Source organism: Ambystoma mexicanum, chromosome 6p (assembly GCF_040938575.1).
Source record: "Ambystoma mexicanum isolate Mex_15411 chromosome 6p, UKY_AmexF1_1, whole genome shotgun sequence".
In the NCBI taxonomy this organism is placed as follows: Eukaryota; Metazoa; Chordata; class Amphibia; order Caudata; family Ambystomatidae; genus Ambystoma; species Ambystoma mexicanum.
This window is the reverse complement of record NC_090935.1, coordinates 1,341,153,578-1,341,169,648: the sequence shown is the minus strand read 5'-3', so window position 1 is coordinate 1,341,169,648 and position 16,071 is coordinate 1,341,153,578. Positions and strand designations below refer to the sequence as shown.

At 47.7% G+C, this 16,071-nt stretch overlaps 1 protein-coding gene across 4 annotated transcripts in view; it reads right to left on the bottom strand.

Moving 5' to 3' along the window:
* The window catches only part of JAK2 (Janus kinase 2), a 1,999,562-nt gene that overhangs the window by 185,525 nt on the left and 1,797,966 nt on the right, over positions 1-16,071 (bottom strand). For all 4 annotated transcript variants that reach the window (XM_069626008.1, XM_069626007.1, XM_069626009.1 and 1 more), the window contains one exon: positions 317-434. In XM_069626008.1, the coding sequence (XP_069482109.1) occupies positions 317-434 (118 nt within the window). The remainder of the gene's footprint in view (positions 1-316; positions 435-16,071) is intronic.

Here is a 16,071-nt window from a genome sequence, read left to right as displayed (position 1 = left end):
GAGGGCTATTAATTGAAGTACCATCCAAACCTACAATGATGGATCAACACACAATCAATATCTATGATTATAAAAGAAACCAGCACAAATATCCTTATGTCTACCATTATCCAACAGCAATGTTTTGAAAAACAAATGAATGGGATATTAATCATTTGTTTGACCCGTTTTCCGGGAATGCAAGCATTTGTATAATTTACAGTGCCTCTAACACAATGTCAAATAACAATCTAACCTCTTATTTTAATCTACTGTGAAAACTGGTAACATAACCAAACTTTTGACTCTTGTATAAAATGATTGTGTATTTACTGACCGATGGTGGGCTCTTGTTCTTCTCACTATATGTGAAGAGTTCATAGAGAACTACGCCGAAACTCCAAACATCTGAAGCCACTGAAAACTTGCTCTCGGTCAGCGATTCAGGAGCATACCTAAAATGAAACATTACAGTTTCTGATGGTTAATGCCACACATTTATTGGTCATCCATAGAACATAAAATAAGACTGAGCTTATTCAAAATATACGCTTGCAGAAGATTCCTCTCACTGTACTTTCAATTTATGAATGGGGTGGACAAACGTTGTCCTTGCTCCCCTATTTGGAGGATATCTTTGCTTTCAGTCGCAAAATTGGCACACAGCTGAAGACAAACATGTATTACTTGCGACTCTGAAATTACTTTTTTTTCAAATTTAAAGTTTACTGCATTTTCAAGCACAAGACAATGCAACCATAAACATATAGAAACAACACAGGCTAAACCCTACAAAACAGCACCTTTATCAATTTGGAGTATGTTTCATATGATTGAGACCATTCTCCTCCTCCCTCACCATCACTAACCCCAACAAGATCAACTGGGGCAAAAAAGCTCTATGGACCCCATCCAGCTCCCTTACTCACGACAACTGATCCGTCCGAAACATCTGAATCTCATCACATATCCACCACATGTGCCAGAAGTTAGCCTCTTTTTGTCCGCATTTAGAATTCATCACTGGGTACATTGTTGCCGGCTTAAATGGAGGATAATGCCACCTATGCAGTAGCTTAATAGCCTGCCACCTGTGCTAAAAAGACACATTGGCACACAGAATCCTATGGGTTTTGGCCTTGCCTAAAGCGTATCCAAGACCAAAAATACACAGTGGGGGCAATCCAGGGATGGATTGTGGTTAGTTTTTTTTTCATCCTATTTTTTATTAAAATTTGTTTTATTGGTTTTACATGGTGAAATACAGTCAACAATCCCGCACCCCAACCCCCCCTGCCAATGTCCCAGGGTGCACCAAAGCATCACATGAATGAACCACTTGTCTCATTAAGCGTCTTGGCAAATTGTTCTTCAGCTATTCGATTTCTCATGCCGTGTGGTAGGTCCTATATCACAGTGTCACCTCAGGTAGCCCAAAGGAGTCTCTTTACCATGATAGGGTGGCAAGTCTTCCGGGTTTATTGAGACCGCTCAGGATATTTATACAACAACCGATACCTGGGTGCCCTGACACAGCGGCCATGGTTCCCTTTATTCTCTCAGTCTCCCTAGTACTTACCCACAGCACATCCAGCCTTCACCACGTGGGAGGAGCGGGGGGGGGGCTAAATTAGACAATCTACCATTTCCATCCCCATGTTGATCAATTGGGAAGTGAGCACCCCTCTCCCCCACACGCACATCAAGTTCCAGTGGTGTACCAAACATCGCCTGCACAAGCATGTTACAAGACATCACATCTTCACTGCCGTCTCTCAAGCCTCTGCGCACTGCCCTATGTCATTCGATTGTTTTAGACATTGCCCATCTTTGTAGGTCTCCCCACCATGCATTAATATTAGGACCGTCCGCCAGTTTCCAGGCCATGGCTATCTTGTGCTTTGCCAGCATACAAATTAGATCCTGTATTCTTGCCAAGTGCACAGTGCCCTTTTCCCGTTCACTTCTTTTCCCCCCTCGGGGAAACAAGCCCAGCAAACAAGCCTCAGGGGACCAATCACGCCTCTCAACTCCTCCACTGGCCACCCTGTCCGCGAATGACCCCCAGAATGTTCTTATAACAGGGGAAGGCCAAAACATGTGTAGCATTCCCTCTCCCTCACCAGCGCATCTGTGGCAGCCCTGTCAGCTCGCTCCTGGGAGTAAAGATATCCTATGTGGTGTCATGTACGCGCAGTGTGTTAGATACAACTGTACAAGCTTGAACCTAGCGTTCCTCAAGACCTTCTTTGTAAAGAAGGACCCTCGTCCACTCGGCATCAGTAAATGTCCTACGCAGGTCTGTCTCCCACCCCACACGTGTTCACAGGTCTGCTGTCCCCCCCGCTGGCCTAGCAGTAGCTCATACAGCCAGGACGCTACATGTTCCCCTTCGGACATGACATATATATAATTTCCGGCGTCTCGTCATTGTCAGTACCAGTTTGCACCTCTGGCCATCTCCTCAAGACTGTCTGAGCCAACCGCATATACATCAGAAATAGCCCAGTGTGAACGCCACTCTCTTGAGTTAGCATCTCAAAGTCCATTATCTTCACTTCCTGCACTAAATCCCCTATTGAGGCCACCGTACTGTCCTCGCATTGCATCCCAATGGCCTTCCTCACTTCTTTGTCTCCACCCGCTATTGTTACCTACTGAATGTGTGAAGATTATGGGTCCTTGACCCCTATCAGTTTCCAAGCTCTTCTCCACAGCTTCCTACCATGGATTAGCAAGTGCGGTTCCTGTGGTAGATCCCTTTCCTCTACCCAAAGTACCTCTCTAAGTAATAGGGTTTCAACCAAGGCTGCAGGGGATGCGTGTCCAGCGATGTCTCGTCCGCCAGCCAATCGATAACAAACCGCAGCTGTCCCGATACATAATATAGCTCAAAATCAGGCACCCTAATCCCTCTGTCAATATAGTCCCTCTGGAGCATGCTCAGCGCAATCCTGTTTCTTTTCCCTCCAGATAAGAATTCCCTAGCAATGCTCTCCGGAAGAACTTACTAGGAATGTCATACTGAACATTCACCAGGTGGCACAGGACGTGCGGGAGCACCACAATCTTCATCAGGGCAGCTCTACCTGCCATTGACAGCAGCAATTTCTTCCAGAATTGCATGGTTCTCTCGAGACCCTCCATTGGCCTTTGCGTAATTTGCTCATAGGCATCTACCAGGTTATGCCAGATGTTTACCCACAGGTACCTAAATGTCCGCAAGGACCAACTCAACCCCAGTACCGGCAGCTGCCCTTCGTCACGGTCCCTCAGACAGCCCATCGGGGACAGGTAAGATTTTTCACAGCTGATCCGTAACCCAGAGAGCGCTGCATATCTATCTAGGAGATCTAACACAAGAGGGGGGTTATCCTCTGGCCTATTCAGATAAAGCAGCATGTCATCCGCATACACCAATATATGTTTCACGCCTTTCACTGTGATGCCTGCCTCTGCATATTCTGCCCTCAGGAACACTTCCAGCGGCTCTAGAGCCAGGATGAACAACATGGGGGACAAGGGGCACCCCTGTCTTGTACCCTTTCTCAATTCCCAGATTTTCGGGACATGTTTCCCTGTTCGTACTCTCGCCGTTGGCACTGTATAGATACCACTCGCACCCACCTCAGGAGACTCGGTCCTACGCCAAAATGCCCCAGCGTCGCACACAGCCAGTCCCGCCTGACAGAGTCAAATGCTTTCACAGCGTCCAGGCAGGCCACTACGCAATCCTCGCCCATTCAATTGGTGCAGTATATCAAGTGATGCAGTCTCCTCAGTTTCAGGACATGCTCCTGCCCGGGCCATATCCTGTATGATCCAGCTGCACCAGCGCCCCTATTACCTTCTGAAGTCTATTCGCTGGGACCCCTATAAGGATTTTGCAATCCAAATTTATCATAGAAAGTGGCATATAAGAGCCATATTTCAGAGCAGCCGCCCAGATTTCGTGATTGGTACAATTATGGATTCCTGTAAACTTTGCAGCAATATTCCCTTTTCGTAGGCTTCCCCAAACATCTCCAGCAGTCTGGGCACCAGCGTCTCCGAGTATTCTTTATAAAATTCCCTCGGCAGCCCATCTGCCCCCAGTGTTCCGCCACCGTCAGTGGAGCATCTAGCATTTCTGCTTATGCCACATCAAGGCGTGGCAGCGCGATTTGCGACAATGCTTCCTCCATTTCATAACAATCACCCCCCCTCCTCCTGACAATACAGGGTCTCATAGTACTTGGCAAACACTGCGTTTATGCCCAATTGTATCCTTCGCGTAATCCCTTTGTCAACCTCAATTGCACAGATCATTCCCATTTCCTCCTGTCCACGACACAGCCAAACAAGTAACCCCCCTGGTTTATCGCCCCCCTCATGTAGTTTCTCTGCATATCTTGCATAGTCAAACTTGCCTAACTTTTTCCAGTGCGCCATGCAACACTGTTTGAGCTGCATCAGTGGCCCCCTGTGTCCCCCTTTCTCCATCTCCATCTGCCTCTGTTCTGCTATCGCTATCTCTTTCTCAGTGTCAGTGAGATCCCTCAGTAGGTTTTTTCTGATGTAACCCATCCTCCCTATTGCCTCTCCCCTCATCACGGTCTTGAACGCTTCCGATTGTATAACCACGCTATCTGCATTATTAAAAAATAAAACTGTCTATGCCGTCTGCTATGTGCTCCCTAAATGTGACATCAAGCAGTGCTTCAGGGCGCAGTCTCCATACGGGAATCAGTGGCCTATGTGTAGTCCTCTGCAAAACAGTCACCAGTGAGGCATGGTCCGAAAGCACACTTGGTAAGTATTCTGTGCCCTCAAACTCCCCAAGTCTCTGCCCCGGTGAACAAGTAATCAATACGTGCGTGCATGTCGTACAGGGTTGAATAATGTGAGTTGCCTCATGCTTGTCTGTGCTCTAACATCCATATATCTATTAATTCTGGTGTCCCAATAGCCCTATCAGGGTCCTAGCCGGAGGTGCCAGTTTTCTATAAACCCATGAACCGAGGGGTTCAGCGTGCAGTTGAAGCCCCCTCCAAATCCAAAGGGCCCCTCTAAGACAAATGTGGGTACAGAGAACTAAAGAAAGGACAACTCTCATGGTTGGGCGCATATGTGTTGACATTGCATACCTTGCGATTCTCCAAATAACTGTGCACTTTTTAGCCAACGTATTCTGTCTCTCTGAAGTGAGGTGAGTTTATTGCAGGAACGTTATTCCAATTCCCTTCCTGCGCAAATATGTATGCACTCTTAGTCTTTTTATGTAGTTATTGAGGCCTCTTACATTCCAGGTAACAATTTTCACCTTGCTAGCCATCCTTCCCACTCATCAAGCGCCCTGATTCCCCACAGGTCACATTTCAACCATGTCTTCCCTTTCTCCATCGCATCTCTGGTTGCATTTCGCTGTAGACGCCTTCCAGATTTTCAGTAGTGTACCCCCCAGGACATCCCCTTTTCAAATGTGTAAACAAACCCAACTTAGAACCAGAAACATTGGGAAAGACCAACTTGCCCGCCCCAAAACCATTAAACAATGGCCCAATAGCTCCAGACATATTCAGGCCCCTCCACTTTTCTCCAGCCTCCACCCCGTCCCTGCTCTGGCGACATGCAGCAGCGAGTACCTCCTAACTGGTACTCCTAATGAACTGTCAATTCAGGTGTGGGTGCTGCTAGGTGTCAGACCAGCCAATCCGCTGACTTCCACCCTGGCGGCAGGTGTGTTCAGTTTACTCACAGCATGCATCGGTCTCCTTCCGCCACTTGTTTATATTTCAAGTTCCTGTCTCTACTTCTCATAAAACAATGTCGGGCGCCTCTACCAGCCTTCCTCAGGAAGCGGCTACTGGTCTGCCAAGTAGCAGAGGCACGTCGATCGAGTCCATCCATGCCTGCACTCCACTAGTGCTGTCGAAGAAATGTGAAGTGCCATTGTGGAGCACTTTTAGTTTGGATGGGAATATCAGCATGTATTTCGTGTTCACCTGACGCAGCCATTCTTTCGTGGGACCAAAGGCCGCCCTTTGCTTCTGTACTTTAATGGTGTAGTCAGGGTACACTGCTATTTTGTCGGAGCCCCTCTCAATCAGCACTCCTTGCCTTGATAAGGCCAGGATGGCCCTTGTAATTTAGAATCCTTGCGATCAAGGGTCTTGGTGGTGCACCGGGGGGCCTTCCTGGCCAAGGACCGATGAGCTCGCTCCACCGTGAAGCCTTGTGACAGGTTCCCCACCCGACTTCCTGTAGGAGCATGCTTTCCACATAAGTCGTGGGATCTCTGCCTTCTTCCCCCTCGGGTAGGTCCAGTATTCGAATGTTGTTGAGCCAGGCTCTCCATTCTGCATCTTCGACCCTGCTTTCCAGCGCTTTCATCTTCAATTCCCAGACCTCCGACTGGGTTGCCACCACTTCCTCCTTTTTCACCTCCACTTGTGTTTCCAACGACTGTACTCTCTCCGCCAGCCCTTGTACATCTTGTATCAGGAGCCCCACATCTAGTCTGACTTGGTCAATTCCTCTTTCTGGGGTCATTTGGAGTATAGCTATAACTTTCAGGATCTGGTTTTCATCCGTTTTCCCTTCATGTTGCACAAACGTGCTACTATGTGAGGTCTCGCCACCCCACTCTGCTTTGCGGGTGAATGCTTCCATCTTCGTCTTTTTGGCCTTGCCCTTGTGCTGTCTGTCCAGCATGTGCACAGCCCGTTCTTCCCGCTTGGGTACCTATACCTATTTATTCAGTGTGTGCCGGCTGTCCGGGGTGGGTGCTACGGCGTCTTCCAGTCGGCCTGTGTATGATGGTGCCAAGGCGGGTGCCGTAGCGGCGCCACGTGCCCGCAGTCACTCCCCTCAGGGCGCACTCCAACCTTGTTCATTATCCTGGCTTAGACATCCCGTCATCCTCTGTAGTAGATCTGTAGATGTACAGACTGGATGGCACTATTGATCACTACTTTGCGTAAACATCTAGTTAGCTTTGCGTATTAATTATGTAAGAGGAAATAAAGTCAGAGAGTAAGCTTAGTGGATTGTGTAACAGGCAGAGAACTGGGCAAACTAACTGGAATATTGTAGTTTGCGGCTATCCCACTTTCAAGGTAGCTGGTATAAAAGAACAGGGGAGAGTATGGGATTAGCTCATGGATTGAGCATCAATTGCACTGATGCACTGCATGCAACCAGGAGGTTACAGAAGCAAGTTTGCCAACAAAAGCATTTGGCAGTTTGATCGTGTACATTTTCAAAACTGTCCGCTCTGAAATATGATGCATCTTCTCAAACAAAATTAAATACATTTGAAACCATGAGATTTAGTTAGACAAACCTAAACTGTCCTGTAAAGCCTGGAGACAATGCAGTGTTTTACAGTAGCAATACATTAAATATACGTTATGCAATACCTTGAACATTTTTGGAATGCAATTACATGACTGTCTTTTTAAAAATAAAGTAAAGTTAACACATACTATTAGCTCAATAAAAGTATCATCCCAAGTATTTCTGGTTGGCAATTATTTGAAAAAGAAACACAATTCTTGTCTAGTACAACACAGGCCTTTGGCATTTGAGTGGAGAAGATGATTACTGCTGCACTCTCTCTCCATTAGCCCCTTTGAACTTGTAGTGAACAGAGAAAGGAGGGTGGAGAGGTCCCTGGGGGCAAGAGAGGTATGGAGGCCGAGCTATGCTTTCATTGAACAGGGTAAATTAAATGGGTAGATTTTCTACACAAGTGTCAATTTAATTAGCAAACCTACAGAATTGCATAGCAAATTGCTATGCAACACTGCTTATTATATGCCTTGCTTCTGCATGCTTACATGCAGTCCGCTAGCCGAGGGGAGAGCACCCAATTCTGACGCAGGAGGGTACCCACTCCGGCTCCCGCCGTCCAATTCTCCTGGCGATCCAGCAGGGCTCATCCGGCAGGCACCGCCATCTTGCCTGTATTACTGCCGGACAACGCAAGGCTGTTTCCTGGCCGTCCAGTCTCCGTATCTAGCCGGCCGCCCACTCAATGAACTCCGGCCACCTTCCAAGGTCAGCGTGTAATTGTCTCTGGATTAGGCGTTCAGCTTTATCTACTTTTAAAAGTGTATCAGTGTCGGAACTGGCGGGAGCAACATAGGTCTGCTGCCTACTCCATGGCTGCTGGCCACCTGACCGCTGTGTGCTTAGGGTATTAATTCATAATACACATGTTCGAAAGAAAGATAGTTGCACATTTTCATGAACATAGTTACGGCCCTGACCTATTCCATGCTAAGTATTTAACAGATTGATCAACCATAAATATTGTGCTTCTCCAATTACTTTTTTATAAAGAATTTGAGATGCATATATACTGCACAAAATAAGGTACAATTGCACAAGGTTAGAATAGATGAAATTCAAAGATGCATTATTATTATGCAACTGAGTACAGTTAATACACTGAACAAAATATAATGTTTTCAATGCCTAGCTCTAGCCAACACGCGTTTCAACAATCTTAGTCTTTCTCAAAGCTAATCATTGGCATATAACATTGATCCGCAGCAACAAATCCCTATGGTTAAGAAACCACACCATTCATTGGCTTGTTCAAGTACAATAACAATTGTCAAATTCAATCAGTATTCTGATTGCTATGAATAAGTGTCTAACATTAAAGCCAATTTCCTAGAATAGCGATCAAATTAATGATATGATATAGGAGTCATATATAACATGCCTGTACACAAGTGTTTCTAGGCACGACAAGACAAAGTGGGGGAGACAAAGGGAGGACAAGACAAACTATTTTACTAGGCCTAGTGTCTTTCAGATTGTGCCAGTGCAGGGGTGGGGGATGGGAGAAAAAGGGCCAGGGGAAGGGAAGGAGTAAGTGGAGCCAGGACAGCCGACTCAGGGCAAGTGCAAGGAGGCAGTGGACTGTAGGGTTACAGATACAGCCCCAAAGTGCCCGGTAGGCCCAGAGGCAGTGCAGGTGCAACTGGTCGTGGAGGAACCTGGTACCCAATGAGGATCTGAGGTAAGCCAGGCAACCAGTCAGCGCAGCAAAACAGGTAGGTCAACAAAGGAGAGATAGAGAGAAAGCAGAAGCGAAAAGGAAGGTCTTGAGCTGCTTCAGGAACCTGAGGTGGTCCTGCTAGAGTTTAGGAGGGGCAGGGATACCATTCCAGAGAGAGGCACCAGCAAAGGATAGAGATATACCCCCCCACTCTCTGCCTGGAGAAGCGTCTGACCATCAGAGAGTTTGAGGTAGCGAGCGAAGGGCTCAAGAAGGAAGGTGTTTAGGAAGAGAGAGTTGGATGTAGTGCAGGCCTCAGCCCCAGAAAGCCTTGACGATAATGAAAAGGGTCTTGAACTTGATCCTTGCAGCCACCGGGAGCCAGTGGAGAGATTTCAGGGCTGGAGAGATACGATCCCTGGGATTGAGGCCAAAGACTAGTCTTGCAGTCCTGCTCTGGATTAGTTGCAGGGGGCGGAGAGTAGTGGAAGGCAGGTTGAGAAAGAGGCAGTTGCAATAGTCCATCCAGGAGAGGACCAGAAATCTGGAGATAGTGAGATTCTGAGGAAAAGTGAGAAAAGGAAGAATACCTCTGAGGAGGTGCAGCTGGTAGTGGGTCTTTTTTTAGTGAGGTCCGTGATGTGAGGAGAGAAGGAGAGAATGGAGTCGAAGATGACAACAAGAGTTTTTGCCTCACAGGAAGGTGGTGTGAGAGGGCCCAGAGTGAAAGAGGGAAAGCAGGAGCAGGAGTCCCAATTAGAAGGATCTCAGTCTTACTGGCATTAAGGCAGAGATAGTTGGAGGCCCACCACTCCTGAATCGCAGATACACAGTCAAGAATGAGCGAGAGATGAGAAGAGCCAGAGGGGAACCTGAAAGACAGCAGAGTGTCATCTGCATAACACTGAAAGTGAGAGGAGACAGTAAAGATGAGGTGAGCCGACGGGGCAAAGTAGACGTTGAAAAGCCAGGGTGAGATGTTATACCCCTGGGGGAACACGACATGTGGAGAGAGAGGTGGTGGAGATAAAGGACACAAGTTGGGCCTGGGAGAGATGGTCCAGGAGGAAGGAGGTCACCCAAGCCAGTGCCCGATCCGATATGCCCAGGTTCTCACAGAGACGACTGATCAGGATGGCATGGTTAACCATGTCGAAAGCAGATGAAAGATCAAGGAGGATGAGGACAGAAGGAAGGTTAGCATTGAGGTAAGTGAGCAGATCTTCACGGGTGTTCAAAAGAGCAGTTTCCATGCCTCTGGCTGCTCTGAAGCCAAACTGATGGTCATGTAGACAACCAACATATTCAGTGTGGAGAGTAAGCTGGGAGATGGCCAGCTTTTCCAGGAGTTTTCCCAGGAAAGGAGTGAAGGAGATTGGGCAGTAGTTGCCGGGCAGGAAGGATTGGCGGAAGGCTTCTTCAGGAGAGGGTGCACAAGGGAGTGCTTTAGGGGGGAGGTGAAGTTCCAGTGGCAATAGAGTGATTGCAGTAATCAGCCAAGGCTGGAGCGAGGGGGTCGATGTGGAGCAGAGGAGCACCTGCTTGGACGATACTTTGATAGATCAGACTTGTCTCGAAACATCGTCAGGAGTGATCGCAGAGAAAGAGGAGAAAGGAGGAGGAGAGGCAGCTCGAGGGGGGGCCAAAAGAGGTGGAGGGAGGGGAGGAGAAGAGAGAGGAGAGAGAGAGGACAGGATGTCCTGCATTTTAGTCCTGAAGTGAGAAGCCAGAGCCATGCAAATGGCCTGGGAGGGAACAGGAGAGGTGGAGACTGCAGTAGGATTGGCCAGCTCCTTACAGATTTTGAAGAGTTTGGCTGTGTTGTTGGAGGCCGCAGAGACACAGGCTGGGGTGGGAGCTCTCTTCCTGGACAGGACAGAGTCTTTACTGCCTTTAGAGCAGGTTGCATGCCAGTTTGTCAGAGGATGTGTCCGATGCCCTCCACTTCCTTTCAGCCACCCTGCACTTGCGTTTTAGAGTGGTGAGATCAGAGTCATACCAAGAGTTGCACTTGGAGGTAGGCTTCAGGCAGATTTTCATGACAGGGGCAAGGACATCCAGAGTGTTAGAGATGGAAAGTTGCAGGCTAGAGAGGGCTGTGTCAGAGTGTGAGTCCGCCTTAGGAATGGGAGTAGGAGGAGCAGAGAAAGTAGCGGCAAAGGCCTCCACTGACACGCTTAATGGGCTGAATGACCAAGAAGGTAGGTGGCAGTGCTGGGGACGGCTTCACCTGGGGGGCAGAGAGCTTCAGGTGGGAGGAGAGTAGGAAGTGGTCAGTCCAAGAGAGAGGAGTGATGATAGGATTTGTTAGGGGGATGTTGTTAGGCAGAATTCTGTGCAGTTCCCTTAGGGACCACTGCAACAAGTTTAAGACTACAGGTGTTGGCAGTAAACCCAATTGGTAGCAGTCTGTGTGGCTGAGCAGTCAGACTTCTCTCAAGAAGAGTATACACAATAGGGCTAAAAATACAGTAGCACAAGCAAACACTGACCAGAGCCTGGGTATAAAAGTATATAATTATTTATTTAAAAACGCACTTGTAAAAATACACTGGCACTAATATGTCAAGCAAGTTCAAACACAGTCACTAGAAATATATACACCTCCCTAATTAATTATTTGACAAGTCTAGGTTAATACACCACTTATTTAGCAAAACAGGGGTGAGCGCGTAACCATAGATGGCACGCCAATAATTGTTAAAAAAGGGAGAGAAAAGGCAGAATAGGAAAATCACACAGTACGAACACTTTTAAGAACACACAGCAAGTCAAGAAAGGCAGCATCTACTGTAGAGCAAAAAGTTCATAGGCCAGGCCCACTCTTGGAGGGAGCAAGGCGAAATGTGCGCAAGATCACACAGTGGAAATGCACTCAAAGTCTTTGTAGAAAAGTCAAACGAGGTTGGATCAAGTTAGAAAGGTAATGTTAACGGGTCCGAGGTCACCCCAGGATAGAGTCAAGGATTTACGGGACACCTTGGACAGTCTGTTGCAAGGGAGACCAGGCGGGACACAGTACCTGAAATGGTGAGAAAGCTCCAGTGGGGGCAGTTGTTCCTGGCAGCGGGTGCAAGTCGGGGCTTCGTCCAGGGGAAGAGAAGATCCCGACGTGGAGGAAAGCTGGAGGTTGTTGCACTGCCATGGAAGAAACCAGCCGCGGAGTTTCTCGGTTAAAAGGTACTACCCTTTAATTCGCGGTAGTGGTGAAGCGTGGCTATCCGACCGCCAGGGTGCTTGGCACGGGCGATTCAACCACAAGACGATCAAGAAGGCGAAAAAGGCGAACTGGTTGGTCCCACCAGCTCAAAGGGAAGAAGACTCTCCTGGAAGAAGATCTCCTCTGTTGTCGGGAAAGTGGTGAGTTTCGTACAGCAGGGCTCCACCAGTGGTGTCGTCGTTGTAGATGGCTCAGCTTCTCCCCTCTTCGGATTCTTTAGGTCCTGTGGCGACGTCTGAAGTTCCAGTCCCCAAAGCCCTGCTTTTATGCAGAAAACCCCCATTCATCAGCCCAGCTGTCAATCAAACATGCTAAGTGGTGAGCGGGGCGGCTCACCACTGGGCCAATCACACAAGAGTGCGACTTGAGTTGCCAAGGCAACTCAGTCCAGGGTGCCTATTCCCCCCTCCCACACATCCTGTAGACCCAGACAGAGTGGTACCACTTTTTGAGGCTTCTGTGCAGAAGCCCGCCAAAAGTGGAACAAAGGGCTCGACTTGGGTTAGGGTTTCAGAGGCGAACACAAACGTCATTTTAAAACCGAGTCCTGGCAAAAAGACCCAACTGGGGAATAAATATTAAATAAATAACCCGACGGTATCTTTAACATTGCACCAAAAAGTGGTGCGTTTAAAATGAATGGGAAAATCCCATAGGAAATATTCCGGTGGAATATTTCGTGTGGTATCCACTGCCACCAGCCAGAAACTCGACAAGGGGGGACTGGACAGTGCCCCCTTGGAAAACAGACCCAGGGGCAATCAAATTATCCCTACCAGTACTTCCACAATATGATGGTTTGTACTGGTTCTGTTCACAATTTGAGACTAGTAAAGTCAATGGTGACTTTACATGCCCTGGGAGACAGTAGTCAGTCCCAGGGTATGGAGTCTATGTTTGAGGGTCACTATGACACCCCTGTGTTACTGCACTGAGGGTGCTGTGTAACACATATACCAAAAACACATGAAGCCCTATGGAGTAAAAGACCCTATAGCTCATAAAACGCATTACAAAGTGAAAGGACAAAAGAATCTCACTCTTAGCAGGAGAAAAAAATAAACCCCAAAAATCCAGCAAAGCTGCTGGGGGACTCACTAGGTTTGGGAAATTAGCCTTTACAGAGAATTCTCCCTAACAGATGCCAGAAGAGATGAGAACAGGTCTGCCCGGCAGAGTGTCGGGCCAGAGGGTAGTATAGAAAGAGAGAGGAAGTCGCAGAGATTGCAGAAGAGCCCAGAGGAGGGGTTAGAAGCATCCAGATGGATGTTGAGGTCTCAGAGGAGGAGAAGTTGAGAAGTAGAGGCAAGAAGAGCTCAGTCCACTCTCTGAGGAAGAGGGTGAGCTGGCCAGGTGGTAAATGGCGGCCACTGTCAGAGCGAAGCCAGGAGATATAGAGAGCCTGCAGACTGTGCATTCAAAGTAGGAGTAGGCCTGCATAGGAATGACAGAAGCTGAGACCCACTCCGGAAAGATCAGGGCTACTCCACCTCTGGGACAGTTGGTTCTGGTTTCAGAGAGGATCTTGTAGCCATCAGGGAGTGTCAAAACTTGTGACAGCCAACCATGAAACATGTCTCGGTGAGAAAGGGGACATCCTGGTCTAAGGAGGTGGCAGATGCCATTTGAATGTTTGACAGCAGAACAAGAGTTGAGAATGGCAACGTGGAGATAATTTTTGGAGTGAACTACTGTTTTAATTACAGTGGGATTTAAATTGAATTGTATTGTTAAACAATGTAATGTTTTATGAAATTGTACCAGTTGTGAATGAATGTATGAATGCATGATGCTAGGATGTCTTGTTTTATGAAAGAATTAATTAAAAATGTTCTATGATTTTGATATTTTTATACTTAAATCAGAATAAAATAAAATAATGATTTAATATATACCTCCTCCTTCCTTTCTCACTTCAGTTTTTTCCGCTTTACCCTGGTACCACTTCCTGTTTCATATAACGTGGAGCAGGTTGCCACATTTGAAAGACTTCTGGGGTGGGGTACAGGTTTGAGGTATAGCCAGCGAAAGTGGTAAAGGGGCCGGGAGTGGGTAGAGGTGGTAGTAGGAGGTGGCATAGGAGCCAGAGAGGAGGAGGTAGGTGCCCGAGGTAGGAGTAGCAGGAGAAGGAAGGATGTGGGAGAATCCTATCGAAAAGGAGATTGGGATGAGGCCTCTGGAACAAGATGGTGCCATTCAGATAGATATTAATGATAGTCTCTGCCGCGTGCCACCATTAATGGGAGAAGAGGAGATAGGCGCGAGAGCTGAGGCCATGTGTGTGGTGAGGGAACGACAAAGAGGATGTCGGTGAGAGTCTGTCTGGAGGAAGCACTGGTGTAGGTATTAGCGATAGGGAGCCTGGGTTGGAGACCAGGATGTCCCTCTTGAACTCCTTCCTTCCGGGCTTAGTGAGAGGGATAGGATAGGAGATAGAGTAGCAGCTACAGAAGAAGGGAGAGACGGAGAGCACCATAGGGGATGCTAATGAGTGAGCTAGTTAAATGATAATTGTATCATAAACCAAAAGCAAAGTATGCTAGGTTTCTCTGTGCTTATTTTATTTTTTCATAAAGTGTGGACTGCCGCTCTAGTTGGTGCCAAAAGATATCCCATCACCTATAATTTGACACATGTACTAATATGTCACCTCTGTGCAGCGCTAATACATAGAAGTCTATTATTGGATTGGATATACTTGCTATTGTCAGTACCGCTCTTGCCCTCGTAGTGTAGCCGAGGAATTCTTCTCGCCAATCTACCGAACTAGTTGATACAATGAACAACCAGAACAATTAATTGGCGGAAAGATGGAATGCCAACGAAGAACCCAGAACCGCATGGAACAGGATACTGGGACGAGACGTCTTCTCAAGGTGTACAGGTAAGACCCCCAGACAACTTCAAGAAGAGCAACAATCACAATGGTGCAATTCTATGCCGAAATGCAAACATCAAGAGAGAAACCAACCACTAACCTGTGCAGTTCTTCAGAATGTCAGAATATCCACAGGAAGGAGAAGAAGTAATGTGTAAGTGTTCGTGGCAAACCCAAATACGAAATGACAAGGAATCAACCAGAAGTGAAGGCAAAGCAGGAAACAGGAGGCGGATCCAAGCAAATTTCCAAAGAGCAACACCTAACCCGACGGCACGAGGACGCCTAAAGGTACATTTAAGGCAGTCTCTAGTCCGTGTACCAGAGGTGCAAAGTTCCAATGCAGGAGTGGAAACCGTAAGCGGGAAACAGTACAAAAGCTGGCCCGGCAAGGTATAGTAGGTCAGTTGACGGTCCGAGGTCGAAGAGCAGGGCTGGCAGCAAAAGAACAAAGGAGTAAGCAAGGCAGGTCCATTGACGGTCCGAGGTCGAAGAGCAGGGCTGGCAGCAAAAGTACAAAGGAGTAAGCAAGGCAGGTCCGGTGGCGGTCCGAGGTTAGGGAGCAAGGCTGGCAGTAAAGTACAAGGGAGTAAGCAAGGCAGGTCCGGTGGCAGTCCGAGGTCGAGGAACACGGGGAAAACAAGGCAGAGAAGGCAAGGCAAGAACCTGGATACGAGGAATAGCAAGCCGCTAGAATACAAGATTCAGAAGCGCCGGCATAACGTACAGGCGTGGCTTAAATAGGAATCACATGAGCACAATACGTCCTTCAGCGTGCACGGTGTAAACTTAAAGCCGTGAGAGGACGCCATCGTCTCCATGCCAACTTCCAAGCTCCCGGCAGACGAGGTCTTAAAGGGACCGTAACCACCGTTCGTCGGCAAGTACGAGATCCATAAGTATTAGGTCTCGTGGAAGCCGGATAATTACGGCGTCCTAACACCGATGAGTTCTGCCAATACTTGACAGTTATTGCCAAATCAATATGTTTTTTTAAAAAAA